At 38.9% G+C, this 18,287-nt stretch overlaps 1 protein-coding gene across 2 annotated transcripts in view; it reads right to left on the minus strand.

The window, feature by feature from the left end:
* The window catches only part of LOC122988415 (adenylate cyclase type 1-like), a 59,788-nt gene that overhangs the window by 14,062 nt on the left and 27,439 nt on the right, over window positions 1–18,287 (minus strand). For both annotated transcript variants that reach the window (XM_044360690.1, XM_044360691.1), the window contains exons 7-14: window positions 17,425–17,566; window positions 15,936–16,091; window positions 10,433–10,627; window positions 6,376–6,473; window positions 6,057–6,141; window positions 4,369–4,458; window positions 797–1,071; window positions 458–584 (exon numbers count right to left, since the gene is read on the minus strand). In XM_044360690.1, the coding sequence (XP_044216625.1) occupies window positions 458–584; window positions 797–1,071; window positions 4,369–4,458; window positions 6,057–6,141; window positions 6,376–6,473; window positions 10,433–10,627; window positions 15,936–16,091; window positions 17,425–17,566 (1,168 nt within the window). The remainder of the gene's footprint in view (window positions 1–457; window positions 585–796; window positions 1,072–4,368; window positions 4,459–6,056; window positions 6,142–6,375; window positions 6,474–10,432; window positions 10,628–15,935; window positions 16,092–17,424; window positions 17,567–18,287) is intronic.

Genomic DNA, 18,287 nt, shown 5'->3' on the forward strand with positions numbered 1-18,287 from the left:
TAGAACAGGTTGAAATATTCCTTCTGCACTGGCATAAAGTTACTTTACACACTGGCATAACATTAATTTGGCAGGTACTTTTATCCGAAGCAATTTATAGTTTTTTCCTTCATACATAAAGTATGTAAAACATCTGGGGGATCGAACCAGCACCCAGACAAGCACTGACCAACCGATCCTGCCACATGAGCTGCCAAAAGTAAGTTATACATTTATTTAGCAGACTTGTGTACAAACATGTCGACAAGAGGAGCCAGGGACTGAACCACCAACCCTTCGAATAATGGCCAACCTGCTCCACCACATGACCTACTGTCACCTCAAAACAAGACTTTAGGACTCAATTAAAGAAAAACATGACTTGATAAGAAGATTTTCTCAGTACAAAAGAGTCCCGTATGTACAAATACAAACCTGTATGCAGATATAAGAAGTAACAGGTGTGTTATACACATACCTGAGTAGCCCACAGGTAGTCAAGCCGCAGCTTCAGGTCTAGTTGTCTTGAATGCAGAGTCAGAGCTCCACAAAACAGCAAGACAGCCAACACAGGATCATATCCCCGAGTGTGTAGAAAACCACCTCTGAAACACACACACACACAAGCAAATTTACATACATACAAACACAACAGTTCCCTTACAGGCAAATTACAAAGAACAAGGAGGATTATAGATTTAAAAAATACAAATCAGAAAATAAACATTAATACTTGCATACAGTACATATACATAAACAAAACATGACTACACACATGCATCTTTACCACATTAAACACCGTGCAGCTCAGCCTTACCCCACAGCTTGCCGATAGCCGCTGGTCTCCATGACGACGGTGTAGGTAACAGAGAGGAGGAGGAGCAGGAGGATCTTGGGGAGCGAGGAGACTCGGAGGTAAGGGACGATGGTGAGTGTGCCGGCCACACAGGACAGCAGGGCGTAACCCATGTTGGGACCAGCTCTGTCTGCGGCCGTGCTGTTGTCGGGTCCGACCCCGAGCACGTCTGCAGCGACGTCCTCCACAGAGAGGCTGGAGTTTGTCCCGATTCTCCCCCAAGGAACGCATCCCACCTGGAGGAGTGGATATAAACAACAAACCTTCCATATAGAGAAGATGCTTTAGCTGTGGGTTTAATTTGTTTCATAAATAAAAAAAAATGTGTCTTCACTGAAACTAGGAAGGTTTAGAGCTTAAACAATTAATCAAGTAATTGATTAATGGAGCAACAAAATGAGTAGCTGATGTATTGATAATGGAGTAAACATTTATATCATTTATCAAGTGACAATACTAACAGGCTAGTAGATCTGTGAGGCAGCATACTAACATAACATGCTCATAATAACAACGTTAACATGCTGATGTTCATCAGGTATAATGTTAATCTTGACAGCAGAGGCTGATGGGAATGTCATTAGTTTTGCAGGTATTTGGTCATAAATTAAAGCAGTGGACAAAGTCAAACTTTGACCTGATGATGAAGCTAGATGGAAAGTAAGCAGGAGATGAGAGAAAGTCATAATTCATCCTGAAGGGGACATAAATATGTGTACAAAATTTCATGGCAATCCATCAAATAGTTGTTGAGATGTTTAGCTCAAACCCGCAAAACCTCATGATAGATCTAGATGAAAAGTCAGATGATCAAAGTCATTTAGCTTCATCGTCTGGAAACCGTCTGGAAACAAAATTTTGTGCTAATCCATCCTGTAAAGGTTAAGATATTTTACTGGATAAGTGAAAACTTTGACCTCACAGTGTTGCTAAAGGAAAAAGTCAGAGGCTCATCAAAGTCATTGGGATTCATCCGCTGAGGCCGATGGATGTCTGTACAAGATTTAATGGAAATCAGTCCAATATTTGTTTAAATTTTTCAGTCAGGAGCAAAGATATATTAGGGGTGTGCCCAAATACAAATACATTATTCGGCAAAGTACGGATAGTGGGTTTTATACGAATATTTGTTTGATATAAATATTTTAAAAATTATTTGTTTTTGGGAAGAGAAAAAAAAAACATGTCAAATACCAGCTTGCAGGTCAGTTATCTCCGTCTCTCTCCTCTGCTCTATCAGTAAGTGTCAACAAAGGGAGTCACATCCACCTGCTGCATGACACACATTTCCTAATTTAGCCATCACTCTCGGAGTCGGGGAGTGTTTCCCGGAGATAAAGCTGAGCTACTGACACACACTAAGTGCTCCCGATGGACTCTCCATAACCTGTTGTTCCACTTCTACTTTCCACAAAGTTAGGTTGTAAAAAATAGGCAATAATTGAAAAGTGCAAAGCAATAATCGTCTTTGAAGTTCTTCCCTACATGTTACACGCTGTGCTGTCTCTGTGTTATGGATGTTCTTTCTGCAATGAGGCAATGAGTAAAGTTTCAGCTCAGTAGTCAGCACAGTCCTCCATGATCTAGGAAAAAAGTTTATTCATGAACACTTATTGTAACACTTTAAATTTCTAAAATTAAAAGCATAATAAAAACAAAAAGAGGATTCTTAAGCCTCTTTCCACTTTTATTCAAATACAAATACAAATACAGATACAAATACAAATATTGGGCTCTCTGCACACCCCTAATGTATATATCATATATATTTGCTAGTAATAGCTTCACAAATGTCAGGTATTTGCTTGCTTTTGCTACTTATTCCTTTAAACTGATGTTCCTTTTACAAAATAATATAAGACATATTAAGACATCACTTTAGGCTGGTTCCTCTGGTTTATCTTTAACATCACAGGGACGAGATTAACCGACAATGAAAATCATCAAAGGCTGCAGCTCTAGCAGGGCCTCTCCTTTGTAACATGTCTTCTGCTACACCTGTGCTTTTTTTGTGTATTATACACACAATCACTACCCACACAGACACACACACACACGTGCGTTAGAGGCTGCCGAGCTCTGGGGGGGTGGGGGGGAGGAGAGGCGACGCTGTCACCGACTGATTTGCGTTTAAAAATATTTTAATGGGTATTTTACACTTGAAGAATAAATGTTTTATTCTTCTGAGACTCTACAGCACCATCTGCTCAGCTGTGATGCGTTACTCTGCCAGCTCATGTACTGCAGAGACTTGTAAACAGGGGACTCTGCTGGATGAACAATGAAGTGATGACACTGCTTCTCTCTGTTATTCATCAAACTCAAGTGTCTTTTTTTTTTCTGCGCTATTGTTTTATCATCCCTATTATTTTATGCAGACTTTTAGCAATTATATGCTGATGCTAGTGTATTTTTATTTTATCCCTCCTATTTAGCATTTAAAAGCAGCACATAAGCAATTAGTAGATGCTTTGTAACACGTTTACATGCACAAGCTCTTATTCTGTTTCTGGTGTTATCCTGGTTTTGATCATATAGAGGACATGATGTTTACATGGAACATAAGCAACCTGGGTCTTGTTTCCTGATAACAATCGATCTTAGAAGTTAAGAAGTGTTTCCTAAGAACTTCATTGTAGAAATTTCTACACGCGTCTTCAAAAGCAGCACTGAAGAGCAAGAGCTGTTAAGAGCTTCTTCACATTGACTGTCTGTGGTGATGAAGATGATGCTGGCTACATTGTAAAGTAACTTTGCATATTTAACTGTCTGTAAGCTGTGCTATATATTAAAAAATCACAAATGTTTTACGCTTGAAATTCAGTATCGAGAAAGAAAACCAATCTTCATGTGCAGTAAACAGTCTACAGTCTTTATAATTCAGGTTCCTGGGTGGAAGACGGTTTATGAAAGAAAACTTTGATTGATTTAGCTTCTGATTCTGTATTAGACTTGCTGTAGGTAAGTGTGACACAAACATCAACACCATAAATAGAAAGAAAAGAGAAGATATGGAACCTGAAAATATATCAGAAAGTTGGTAAATCAATTGTTCAATCAATTTTTGTGTTTTTTTTCTTCTACTTTAAACATCACTATCGCTAATTTAACATCAAACGTAACTTAACAAAGAAGTGTTCATGAAAAGACTAAAAATGGACATAAACAATGAAAACTTAAATAAAACTTGTAGTTTTTGGTTCCTTCTGCAGGTTCTGGAGCGTCTTATGATGCTCTCAGCCTCCTACGAGTGTTTAGGAGTCACTTGTTCATCTATGATCATTTGTAAGAGCGTTTTCGGTCACGATGCTTTTGGGAAACACCTCTTAAGCTTAAGAAGGTTTGTTAGATGTATTTTACAATCATCTTAGCCTTAAGATGCTTTTGGGAAACAAGGCCCTGGATATTCATATTCCTGTGTGCATGATTCTAATAATATCCAGGTTTCATCTCCACTGATGCAGGTTTGTCTTTGACTTTTACTACCTCAAGCAAATCTGTCATTTCTGTCATCAGTCAGCAGTCCGACTTACCACACAGGCCTGGGTAACAGAGTAGGTGAGCAGGACGAGGAAGACACACAGCACGGTTCGGATCTGGATGGTGAGGCAGCCTGGTTGGCACTAACACCGGAGGAAAGAGCGGGGAGGTGGGGGGGAGGTGTGGGAGAAATGAACGAGTCAGTAAATGAAGCACCTGTTTATCGACTTCAATAGCATTTTGGACACATCATTAGCCAGGAGTGGAAATGAAATGAGTGCATTTTGCAGTGAGGCTCATTATGTGCAGGCCTATTAGAGGAGACGCTTAAAGGATATCATGACAGACCAATGTAGCGTGATACCACAGTGTCATATAGAGGGCATGGATGTGATGTCACTGTGAGTGAAAGTCACCACAGTCACTTCCACCTGACTGGAGAGTATGTAACAGTCATCTGCAGTTGTGCGTTTGTTTTTTTTAAAAAGAGCTATTTGATGCTTCAATTGACTGCACAAATAAAGTTTTTTAGACTGCTGAAGGTTGAAGAGAAGTTTGAAGCAATACTTTCAAGAAGCTGTGTAATGTTAAACCAAACAGATGGTTTTTGATTGAAATATGTAATAAAAGCAAAGAATTTTTTTGAAATCTGGCCACAAAAAAACTGAATATTCCTATGAAGACGTCATGATTTTGATCAAGATGAAAAATTCTGCTTTAAAGGAATAGTTTGACAGTTTATTCTCTTTCTTGACGAGAGTTGGATGAGTAATGAAGCTTGAGCTAACAAGCAATTAGCTTAGTTTAGCATATAGACTGGAAAAACGGTTTCAACAGCCTGGCTGCTACCGTCCAACGGTAACAAAATCTGCTGGGCGCGCTGATTTTCTGGAGTCTTTCTGTCACCGTGAGGAAGAGAAGAGACTCCAGGAAGTCAGAGCGCCTGGTTCAAGTAATAGTTCCAGCACATAACCCACCATAAAACCACAAGTTTTTGTTTTTACATTGCTGTTAGGGTTAGGGTTAATTGAGAAAACATGAAAGATTCTGTATAACATTATAATTAATGAGCAGTAGAGAGGCTGGTAAGCTAATTTTTTTTTAACATTTGAACGGAGCAAGGCTAGCAGTTTTCCCCTGTTTCCAGTCTTTATGATCAGCTAAGCTAACCTGCTGCTAGCTCTGACACAGACATGAGAGTTATCAATCTTCTCTCTTATCTCAAAGCAAGAAAGTGAATAAAGACTTTTCCCAAAATGTCAAACTATTTCTTAGAAATACGCCCAAGATTCTACATACATTTATCATGCAAATAAGCCAAACATTTGCTTCAGTTTCAGCTTCTTAATTGTGATGATTTGCTGTGTTTCTCTGTCATACAGAATTGTAGATTTATTATTTTTAAGTTTTAGACTTGGAAAAAAGCAATTTGAAGGCTTTGGGAAAATTGTGATGGGCATTTTTAACTATTCTCTGACTACAAAAATCAGTTAACTTAACACAAAACACAATTTCTGGCCACATTTAAACTTCAAAATGGATCTTTTTCAATTCTGATTTTTTTTACATTTTCAAGATATTTGTTTTCCTCATAATATCGCAGCTTTACACATTCATATAATTCACCAGTTGCTTTGTTTTGCCGCTCAGCTGTGTGAAGAAAGATGGTATCACATAAAAAAGAAAAACATCAGAAGAGTTTCTGAGCAGGAGCCTGTAAGGAGAGATGAGGGTGTCCTACCTGAACACTGGTGAGGTGCAGGTACATGACACAGGCCACATGGAAACACACACACAGCACCAGCAGCAGCAGCACCAGCATCCCCCTGAGAGAGGAGGGGGGTCGGGGGGGAGACCAGAGTGAGGAGGGCTTCCCCAGTTTTCCACTGACTGCAGTACAACAGTCTAAATGTCTCACTACACCTTCGCAAAATCGATCCAATTAGGTTACATGAATGGAGAAACTGCAAATGTGGAAGCAAGAGAGAGAAAGAGTGTGTGTGTGTGTGTGTGTGTGTGTGTGTGTGTGTGTGTGTGTGTGTGTGTGTGTGCATACGTACTGTGGGATCATTAGCAGATAGATAAGGCCAAACAGAGCAGTGAGAATCAGAGAGAGAACCACTGCGCTGATGAAATGGTCATCATACACCTGGTGATACTGAGAAAGGACAAAACAGAGAGAGAGAGTGTGTCAAAATGAGAAGCATCCATCCATATATATTTATTCAGATGTTTATCTGGGTCCAGTTGGTCAGTCAGATATTCTTTTCTGTGGGGAATCCTGACCCTCTTTTCACATCGAATGCATACATGTAACACAGTGTCACATTATTTTTTATGTATAGTGTGACTGGAACATGCTTCTCTGGGTTGCAGTGAATATGCAGGTCTTTGGGAGAAGGGTGCATGGTTGTTCATGACTGTTTTCTTTATATTTATACAGATTTTGAGTATAATGTGTCTTTGTGTGTGTTTTTTTTTTCCATTTTGAACCCAATTACCATCTGAAGTTGGATCAAACCATTGCTCAGATGCACATTGTTTAGATTTTGGAGGTTTAGCCATAAAAGTGTCCTGATTATCTGCAAGGTTTTACCAATTTAGTCCCAAATATGATGACCTTCATGACACATGTCCAATGACATTGCCACACTAATCTTCTATGTGGCAAGTTTGTTGTTGGGCCCCTGTTGACCCCCACTATGCATGGTAGTACTCTAGACCTGAAATGATTGGTTGATTAGTTGATTGAGAGAAAAACTACCAGGTTACAATTTTGATAACTGATTAATCACTAAAGTCGATTTTTAAGCAAATAATTCCAACAATTCTCTGATATGAGCTTCTCAAATGTGGATATTTGCTACTTTTCTCAGTTCTCTATGATAGTAAACTCAACATCTTCGGGCTTTTTGACTGTTGGTCAGACAAAAGTCATTTGAATATGTTATCTTGAGCTTCAGGGAATCAAAATCAGCATTTTTCACTATTTTCTGACATTTCATACACTGAACAATCAATTGATAATGAGAATAAATGTTGGTTGCAGCCTTACAGTACTCATATGATGGAATAACACAACCTTGCTCTAGGTTTTCTGTGCAATTTAACACATTTACAACAAATGAGCACAATCTAGTAAAGTAAAACAATTAATGTTATAAATCTAGATTTTGACACGTTCTTTGATACCAGGAGGATGGAGCACCTGTCAGAGTTGATATTATACTTCAGTAGTACAAAATCTAACTCATCTGCAATTAATCAAATTATGTAGACCCAAATTATGTGAATTAAATCTGGGCCTCCTGTGCCTGGTAATCCAGTCTCAAACAACACCAATTTCACTGTAGAGAAAAATGGAGGGGGAGTTAATTTTGTGCATCTCTGATTTCCTGAAGTTATGTAACACTACGTAGGTAATCCTCCTGGACTTCAGTTAAAGGTCTCAAGAATTTCAGAAAATATCAGGGAGGATGGGAATACGGGGTCAGAAAATAAATATTGACTGACTGAAGTTTTCCGAGGCTTGGTAGGATACAGATCCCCTCCAGAGTATTGTGGCTCTGGTGTCTCCTCCCAGCTGGACACGCTCAGAATACCTCAATGAACAGGCTTCCTGGGCGCATCCTGATCAGATGCCCAGTGAACCTCAAATGGCACCTTACAATGTGAAAAAGAGGCAGCTCTATTCTGAGCCTCTCTAGGATATCTGAGCGTCTCACCCTCTCCCTCAGGGTGAGCTCAGTCAGTCCACAGAAGTTCATTTCACCTGTTCATCGAATCCTTTTGGGCTGGTAACCAAAGCTTCTGATGATATGTAGAGTGTACCTGAAGCTCCACCTTTAGACTCAAGTACAACCCATCTGATTGCAACTAATTCTAGCTGCTGTTCTCATGCTCTATCTTACCCTTGTGAGTAAAACCAAAAGATATTTAACTCCTTCACTTGAGGCAGCAACTCACTTATGAGATGCAAATAACCACAAGGACAGAAGGATGGGAGCTCTCCAGATAAGCTAATCAAGAATCAAAAACCAACTGTCATCACATCAGATTAGATAAGAAAAGCCATGTATTAAATTATACTTCAGGGTTTAAAGGACCAGTGTGTAGGATTGCCAGTGTTTGGTTTGTCCATTCTGGGCTACCGTAGAAACATGGTGGTGCATCATGGTGGGCTCCCTATGTAGATATAAAGGGCTCATTCTAAAGTAACGAAAACACAATGGTTCTTATTTTCATGGGATTATACACTAATCATAACATATTTATGAATATTATATTCCATTTCTGCCAAGTCTGTTCCACTAGATGCCACTAAATTGTACACAATGCACCTTTAAAGGGTAAAATCTTGAATATGAAAATCTTGTTTTTGCTGACCTCTAGTGGTGTCTCACCTTGCTGCAGTGATGTACGGGTATAGTTACTCTTAAAATGTAATACTTTTAGGGCCACTTTTATTCTACCAAAATGCTAAAGAACATCATATCTGTTACAATGCTAACATTAACAATTCAACATTTAGCATGTAGCACGGTAACATGATGCAACAGGCATTCTCGGAGCTATTTGCAGATCAAATGAGAGTCAGTCAGACTGAGATATTCAGGACATGATATTAAGTTTGTGTCTTTATGTTGTAAAAGTTCATATCTCACCACACATCAGATCTCTAGAAACGCATTCTTTATTTCACAACACAGAACTTTTTTGGTCCAAATGACACAGTTTCAACTCGAGTTTTCAGGTTTACTCATCTTGAAGAGGTTGGATATGACATGCTCCAATACTTCCTCCAAAAATACTCTTATCTCATGCAGAAATACAGTAAAGAATAACTTCTAGAGATCTGATGTGCAATTAGATCTGAACTTGTAGAACACTGATGTGTCCTGAACACTACCAACACATGGAAGAAATCTGTTTTACTGTAGTTGTGTGGGATTAAATAAGCTCTTTATACTTATTTGTGTCTTCATGTTTTTTTAATAGTGAATTGATGCATTTTCCTAAAGGATAGACCTCTAAAATATGTTGAAATGAGACACGATTAACTCACCATGCTAGCAGCACAGCTCTATCAATGGTAATATCAGTGTACTAGTACGACTACTGGGTGTATTGCTGTGAAATTCCTGGTTCCCAGAGGATGAATCCTACTGACTTTGGTGATCCTCTCACTTTTCATCTAGCGACAACCTTTCACTTATCCTGTGAAATATCTCCACACCTACTAGATGGATTGAAATATTCCACATTGATGTCCCCCTCAGAGTGAATTTTGTGAACTTTGGTGATCATCTGACCTTTCTTCTAGTGCCATCATCAGACTAAAATTAAAATTTGTCCAATGCTTGGTTTATGACCAAATACCTGTAAAACTAATGACATTCCAGTTAGCCTAAGCTGCACTTTGTGTTTAGTGATAATTAGCTAATTTAGCATGCTAACACGCTAAACTAAGATGGTGAACATGGTAAACATTATACATGCTTATCATCAGCATGTTAGCATTGTCATCGTGAGCATATTAAAATGCATTACTGTGTCTGTGCCGTAGACTCTTAGTGTTATTACTTTGTATAGGGTTTTAATTTCTCTCCTATCAATTTAAATGTCTAGATTTCACAAACAGACACTGACACAAACACACACACACACACACACACACACACAAACCCTTCCCTGTTGTGTGTCTCCTTTATGGCTCTATGGGCTCTACCCACGCACACATAGGAGAAAGATATCACGTGTGCCGCTCAGACGTTCCCAAATCATTATCTGCACCCCCTCCTGAGAGGGTGGGTGGATTCCTCATACAGACACACACACACACACACACACACACACACACACACACACACACACACACACACAGACATCATAGACAACAGGCGTGGGAGCAAGGGAGAAAGGGGAGAAAGAGAATTAGAGACTGTGTAGGGTGTGTATGTGAGAGCAAAAGACGGGGGGGGGGGGGGTGCAGTCACGAAGCATGTTACCTTACGTGTAATGAGGAAAGTATATATTTGTTACATTCTGTATCCTTTTCTAAATATAAATCCAAGTTATTGGCTTCTCTGCAGATGTTCAGCATGCTGGCGTCCTCACCCTGCGTTCCCTGTCTCTGTTCCTGTAGAACAGGGTGATGTAGTTGAGGTCTGATGTCTCAGATTCGGTCTGTCGCGCTTCGATGAGCCGCCCGATGTAGCGGTTGACTCGTGTTCCTGGTGAGTGCTGCACGGCGGTGGTCGAGAAGGACGTGCGACTCCTCAGCTTCTCTGACGCAGTCCGCAGGGCTCTCCGCTGTCAGACACCAAAAAGACAACACAATCAGTCTCCACAGAGGCCGGCCTGCCTGATACGTTGACAGTTCACAGCTTAGGTGGTGGTGAGGCATACAAATGTGTTTGGAGTATTGTGAGGTCAGCTTTTAACTTTTCGAGCGTTAGTAGAAACGAGATGAAAAGTCTACAGCCATGCTGGCCTGGCCATGAGAGGCTGTAATGCTTATTACTGTACACAGCAGCAAACATACATTGTTTAATGGATGAAAAATGGAAACGTTGCTTTTCTTAGAGCCTTACTACTAATGGTGCAAAATATAAAATGAGCTCAACCTAAATTAAGTTTGAGTGTAAATTAAAGCATATTAATATGCCACATTTGGGGGCAGCATCAACAATTTGTTAACAAGACTGAGAAATCACTTTTAAGTTGATAAGTTGAACTTGTTAGCAAATAGTTACTTATTTCCACATCCAGGAGTTACAGAGCAACATTATCATTCATTAGGAGTCGTGTTTCTGTCCACCTGGTGAATGTAAGTCCAATATTCACTCTCTTTTAGCTCTGATTTTGCTCTGTACCATCTCCTGAGGGAAAAATCTGGCTCTTTAGCTGCTAAATCCTCCACTATGTTCACTGGCTAGTCACTAACTGTGTCTGTTTGCCATTTGGTGCTGAGCTTTTTCTTTGAAAACAGCTGCCTGCTGTGGCCGAGAGAACAACACTATGAGAGCACTGAGAGTGAACCAAAACAGTAAAGTTGCAGCCAGAGAGCTGAACAAGGATTGAAACTTGTTATAAAGCTGCGTAAAGCCGAGGGGAGCTGCAGATTCGCTGTTAATTCTCTGTAGGTTCATCACCTCTAACATGACACATTGTCATTTCATACATTGTTATTGTAAAGAAAAAAATTGATTATAGCTGCTTTAATGACAAAACAAAGTGCTTAATACAAGATGAGCATGTAAACACACATGTAACTAAATACATGCAACATACAAGCAACACATGGATTAATCTTGCAATGATTATTATAGACAGGGGAATGTATACAGTAATCATAGACAAAATCTATCCCAGTTGTGAAGCAAGAAAATAAAAATATGACTCTTAGATATATAAACAAGGCTCATAGCAGCCGAAGAGGCACTTCAGATGAAACTGCAGGACAATTAACAGATATGATTTGGAATATCTAGGAGCCCAGGAGGCGATTATCAAGGTAATATGGTTTCTTCTTTAACATCTGGACAGCAGTCTGCTGGAGATGGGAAATGCACGTCTGGGAGATTCCAAAGTAGTGAATTACTTTAATCAAGAATATTAGTGCAGTAGAATATTAGTGCATGGAAAACTTTCTCCAGGTTGGACAGGCGTAAGAAGTGCCTAATTTTAGATAAATTAAAGGTTTATTATCTGTCCAGTTGCAATTTAGGACATCTCATACTCATCTTTTTAGGCTCAGCTCTACATTGTGTCTCTGCTTTAACAGACAACAGTTTGGACTTTTAAACAAAAGCACAGGTGTAATTAATAACATTAATGTTGGCTCTGTTCCATTTAAGTGCACATAACCAGGGCCCTGGGACTGGTAAACCTAAATGCAATACAGACATGCTGGATATTATTAATTGCACCTGTGCTTTTCCTGCAGTGACCAAGTGGCAACTACTACAGCTTGAGGCTGAAGCCAGTGCAGAAGTACCTTAAAGTGAAATGCTACTGATGGCTGCTAGAAGCATCAACTTCTCTCTAGAAATACTAAGTCAATAATGTATTTCAATGAGACATTATGGTCTTAATCTTTAATTCCAGGCCCTCTAATAGGTGTGCTGGTGGCCATTTTGGAAAGCATTGCTCCGTAATAAGATTTGAAGACTTATAGTGGCTTTCATGTCTGCCGTGTGGGTGTTGATTGACAGCTATGATTGACAGTTGTCTCACCTACTGCTCTCCCCGGCTCCGGGACTCACACTGAGTCTGACTATTGTCACAATATTTCAGCAAGTTTGATGTTACTTGATTACAATACCTGTCCTATTATTAGCAACTCTGGGCTTTGAACTGGCTCCAAAGCAAACCTGACACCTCGCTATGTCCATTTTCAGTCTATGGTTGTGACTTGTCAACATTTCTGGGCTCAGACACACTTGTATTGGTCTCTTTGAGTCTCTCATTGAAGTCAGTGCAACTAACAACCACATGTCCTGCTAATCTGAGATACAGGGCTGCATGTCCTGTCCAAGAAACATTGATTATTTATGTTGTTGTATTATATTTACTAGGACAATGTACATTTTTAAACATAAACATTAATATTTGATGTACTGCACCAGAGTTAGCTTTAAAGCTAATTTTCATCTGCAGTCCCTTACAAATAAAACATATAACAGCACAATAACAAACAAAGTACAGAGACACAGAAAACACACAGGACACATTATACAAAATAGAAAGCTACACACAATAGCACATCACATCACATTTAACTGTATGGTGAGAAAGTAGTAGGATGGACTTTTTTCCATGGAAAGCTATACTGGTGGGCTAAATTATCATGCACTGTACCACGGTGATGAATTTGGAAAAACTAAATGGGATTCAGCAATCATTAATGTTATTAAATGCACCTATGCGTTTCCTGCTGTAAAACAAAATGCTATATTGCTGTTAGCCTGCTAGCCGCATTATGCTTGTACTCCTGCTCCCATCATTTCCAGTTCTGCCTGCTTTTCACCACAGTGTGTGACTATATTTCACTGTGCTTATTCTGACCAAAAATGAGCTGTAATTTGTCAACCTGAGATGTGCTTTGGCTCAGCTGTGTGTGGAGTTAAATGCTAACGTTAGCGAGTCAACATGCCTCCAATTAACATGTTAGCATGCATGTCAACAGCTATTTGATGGTAAAATGCTGCTATTTAACACGTAACATTTATTATTCTAGCATGTATAAGCATGTTTCACTGTGGTGTAGATGTTACTGTGTGTTTTAATTACTTGTCGAGTTTGCATTTATTATGTGGGTTTCTCCTGGTGAATCACTTTTCATGTAGCTTAGTCAACATTATGCCAAAAACCAGCTAAATAAACCCCAAGTTGAAAATAGCCGGAATTATCCTTACAACAAACTGTACAGAGCTGCATATCCGAAGAACTTTTACAATAAAACTACTGCAAAATTACATAGAGTATGTCATTACATGCTTTATCTAGCATAAGTAAGTATATATTCTCTACATATTTATAGTTAAAGTCTCAACTGTAAGTGTTACTAGAAAGGCTGTCAGTGTTTTTATGTATTTGACAGCTATAGTACTAAGAATAAAGTATGAAATATTCATCAAATTAACACCTGCTTCTACAAAGTAAATTAAAAACACAGCGACTGCCACCCTCAATCAGTCTCACTGGAGTTGATATGAAGATCATAATATAATTCTGTTTCTACAGATTCTACATCCATATCAACAAGTAGTTTAGTCTAATTTTCATCCTCTAAGTTCTTTTTTTGTAAAAAAAAAAAAAAAAGAAAAAAGGAAAAAGAAAAAGTGAGACAATTCCCCTCGTTCCTGGTGCAATTTGAATTGTTTCAGGTTTTTTCTAGAAATGAGTGTCAGTATCTTGAAACAAGACCCAATTAGGGAAATTGTCACACTAGTGTCAAGAAAACACACTTGACATGTCTTTACCCCAACACTAATATGTACTAGAGACACATTAAAAATGCACTGATTGGTTTGGTTTAGTTCAGAATAAAAAGATTATAGGACTTGTTAGTGGAGATTTGTTGTAATGTAGTGCTATACGATGTTTGAACTGAAATTAAAAAGGTGCAAATACTCCAAACCAACAACCATATCATTCAGCATTTTGGGGTACAAATTGTGCACAAGAATTATTATTTATTTATTCATACAGGGGCGGCTGTAGCTGGGTTGTTAGACACATCATAAGGTCATAGACTCCTTTTCACATGTCAAAATTTACTTGATATCTGTGTATGCACAGGAAAAAAAGGTAAATCAGTTCGGACAAAAGCATCTGCCAAATTAATTTAACGTAATTTGTAATACAAAATTTGAATTCATTTGTACAAATTATCAAAAAAAAACTCCACCAATATCTGCTGCACTTTACAGACCATTTAACGAGAGAGGATTTTGGAAATGATGGCAGAAATGAAAGCCCTTATCCAGCAGCTTTCCAACTAAACAAGACCGTATGTTTTACATCACACGGCTGCACATTGTTGCCTCCCCCCAGTAAAAGGCTTATTTTGCCCGACACATTCAGTAACACCATGAGTACCTGCATTTCTTAGAAACTGGCAGTACTGTGTGAGAAGTACTGGTACTCCCTATTTAACACAACAGTAATCTGAACTGTTGCGTCTCCTCTAGGTCATCAAAAACCAGCGTTTTTAATTTGTCGTGTCTAAAAATAGATTATATTCTTTGGCCCAAAAAATTTGCAGTGTCATCATTCCATTATAAAATTCCTCTCTGTCACAATGCTAGGCTTTCGGCTACTTGGGTACCGTAATCATGCAACAATGTGGCTAATGCTATTAGAGGAGATGATACCAGGCTGTGGGTGATTACCAGCAGTCATAATGCAGCATCATCAGAATCATGAAGTACTAATGCCTGGCTGAGCTCACACAGTCGGGCAGATTACAGCTCGGAGGCTATTTCTGACAGCCAGACCCTGTGATGCCACGATCACCAAACACCAACCGACCGACCGAGGAACCAACCAGCAGCACTCGAGATTGACTCACTGCTGCGTCATTGTGGTATAAAAACAAAAATGTGACATAAAGATATTGAGAAACACATGAACAAGCTTAAATCAATACTCATATGCACATGCAAACATCACTTGGCACGTATACACACCCACATAAGCACATGTATGTAGAAAACGCACGTGTACAAACACACACGCAAAGAAGCTTAAGAGCGAGTTTACCGTCAAGAGTTGCTCATTATATCTATTCCACTGCCTTACTTTGTAATATAAGCATACTGTGGTACTTATGATGCTGCGAAATCTAGAAATCCAGATTACAGTGTTTTGTGTGTGTGTGTGTAGCAGATTAGAAATCCAAGCAGGATTTCACTCCATCACAAATGGACATACAAACCCATTAAAATGATTTTTTTTTTTTTTTTTTTACAACATAACCAAGAAATATTTATATCCATTCTGTACAGTAGTGGGACACTCATGCATGCAAACATAAAAATAATAATCTTATTTCATTCAAAAACCTGATATTGCCAATGTATTTGGATGTCTTCAATGTACATGTCACACACACCTTGTCGTCGTCCTCGCAGGTCATGACATTGGAGAAAGGGATCTCAGCTTTGAACATCTTCCTACAGTGCATGAGCTGCACCAGCAGGTAGCACACCGTCTTGAACTTCATCCTCTTGGCTGGTTTAATGTCTGACAGAATCAAACCAGGAAAGATCTGGAGAGGAAGAGACGACGGAGAAATGAACCAAAGGACACTGAGAAGTATTAAATCATTTTTCCTGGTTTGGTTTTGCTCCTGGTAATAATAAAATATCTCCTACGTGCTGAAAATCTGTCTCTGAATCTCACAAACAAAACAAAACAGCTGTTTTGTTTTCATTTCCACTCTCTGAAACAGCCTCCCAAATGATTAAAGTATAATGTACTTGCCTCTGAAAATAGCAGTTCAAAAGTAAAGCTTAAAATCTTTTCTCAGTTATGTTTTTGAAAACTGAATGACATCATCTTCATGGAAATGAAGCATGTCAGTGTACCAACTCTTTAAAACACAGTTAAAAAGCCAATGTTTAGCATGTGGCCTTTAGTATATTATAATGATAATGTATAGTGTGGAGTTAACATTTAGCATGTTCGCTTGTTACCATGCTAACATTAGTATTTTACAGTTTTTGGTACTTAACATCATAATATTTATCATGTAATGTTATGTTTAGCATGTTAGCATGTGTAGCCCATGTTTAGCATAGCAACATGCTATGTTAGCATTACCTCAAACTATAGCTGAAGCTAATGGGCATTTGGTCATTTATTTTAGATTGGACATTGATCTTTTTATGTTGCTAAATACAGAAGGTGACAAAATGAAAGTCCATTATGCATTTTAAACTCTACAACCAGGCTGTTTTGAACACTTTCTACTCTCTGAAGTCTCACAGATATGATTCAAGTGGGCCTATATTTAAATTCTCTCTAAAAATGTTTCTAAAGTTCTGAAATTAAACTTAAAACTCATCTTTTTAGCTACAATCTTCCAGATTACTTTTCTTGGCAACAGCTTCTAATAAAAACCCGAGAAGTTGGATTATATAGTGATGGATGGAAGGAAAAGAAGGAGGCGACATAACATTCCCTAAAAGATGAGAGCACGAATTTTAATGTTTTTTGGAGAATCATCTCATTCATAGAAATAAAGCAGGCTTGAGTGGGATTTTTACAGTAAACTGTGAGTGTGCAATGTTAGAAAACATGCTTATTTGTGTGTGTGTGTGTGCTCCTGCCAGTACTGTACGAGAGTATTTTACCGAGGATTTAAAATGCGATGAGTAGATGCACACGTACTCGGCTCTTTGTGCACATGTACAGTTGGTGTGAGATAGTGATACTAGCCATGTGTATGCCAGCTTAACACATGGCCTGCCTCCCTCTCTGCATCAGAGGATTAACTATTACAGCACTGACAGATGTGTCACCTCTCCAGTTGTACGCTGGCGAGAGAATGAGAGAGAGAGAAAAAAAAAAAACGCTGAAAAGGAACCGTCTCGCCGTACTTTGCGTCTGTGCGATGGCACGATGAAAAATGTCTCTATGTGATGTTTCTGAAGGAAAGCGTGTCTCTCATGGCCGAATCCCGGCTCCACCTCGTAGTCTCCATTCAAACACTCCAGGGTGGTCCTTGTGATGTGCACCTTGCTGAGAGCACAAGCAGGGCAGAGGACAAAAAGCAGTTAGTGATAAAGTCAGGCGCTAAGGTCTCCAATCATTATCCCTCTCATTATTTTTATCAGTCTAATAACCCATCGGCTTGCTCAAAATTATTCACAGTGAAGAAATTTTCATCCTAACAACTCATTTAAGCTGGTAACGAGTCTTAAAATCTTATTACTTCACTTGAAACAAGACAAAATTGAGCCAATGAGGTGACCTCATTTCACTGCGTTTTAAATGCAAATCAGCTTGTTACTGTACAAGAATTTTCTTGAATTAAGTGACTTTATTTTCACACAGTGTTCTGCCTTATTTTTAGCTGCTGTTACTGTTCTTTCTCAACAGGACTTTTTCAAGACCGAATATGAGATAAGGTGACTTATTAAAGAACAACACTATTTTATCTTTCTAGTATTATTAACAAAGTGCATGGAAAGACCAAAAACAACAATGAATTGATCCTGCTAGCCTGGTATAGCTTATATCTCTGTGCCATTAAACTTCATTGATGTACACTGGTGTTTTATGATGAGCATGGCATGTGCTGCTTATTCTGACACAACTCTATGTTTGCGATCTCTGGAAAAGTAAGGTACCTCGTCGGGCGGACGTCACTTACATGCACAGGGATGCTGTTCTCTTTTACAATCCTTTGATATTTTGACCGAGATTTCTTTCACAGTATCTGGGGCAGAACCCATATGAT

The sequence above is a fragment of the Thunnus albacares genome, chromosome 9 (genome assembly GCF_914725855.1).
Source record: "Thunnus albacares chromosome 9, fThuAlb1.1, whole genome shotgun sequence".
NCBI lineage: Eukaryota > Metazoa > Chordata > Actinopteri > Scombriformes > Scombridae > Thunnus > Thunnus albacares.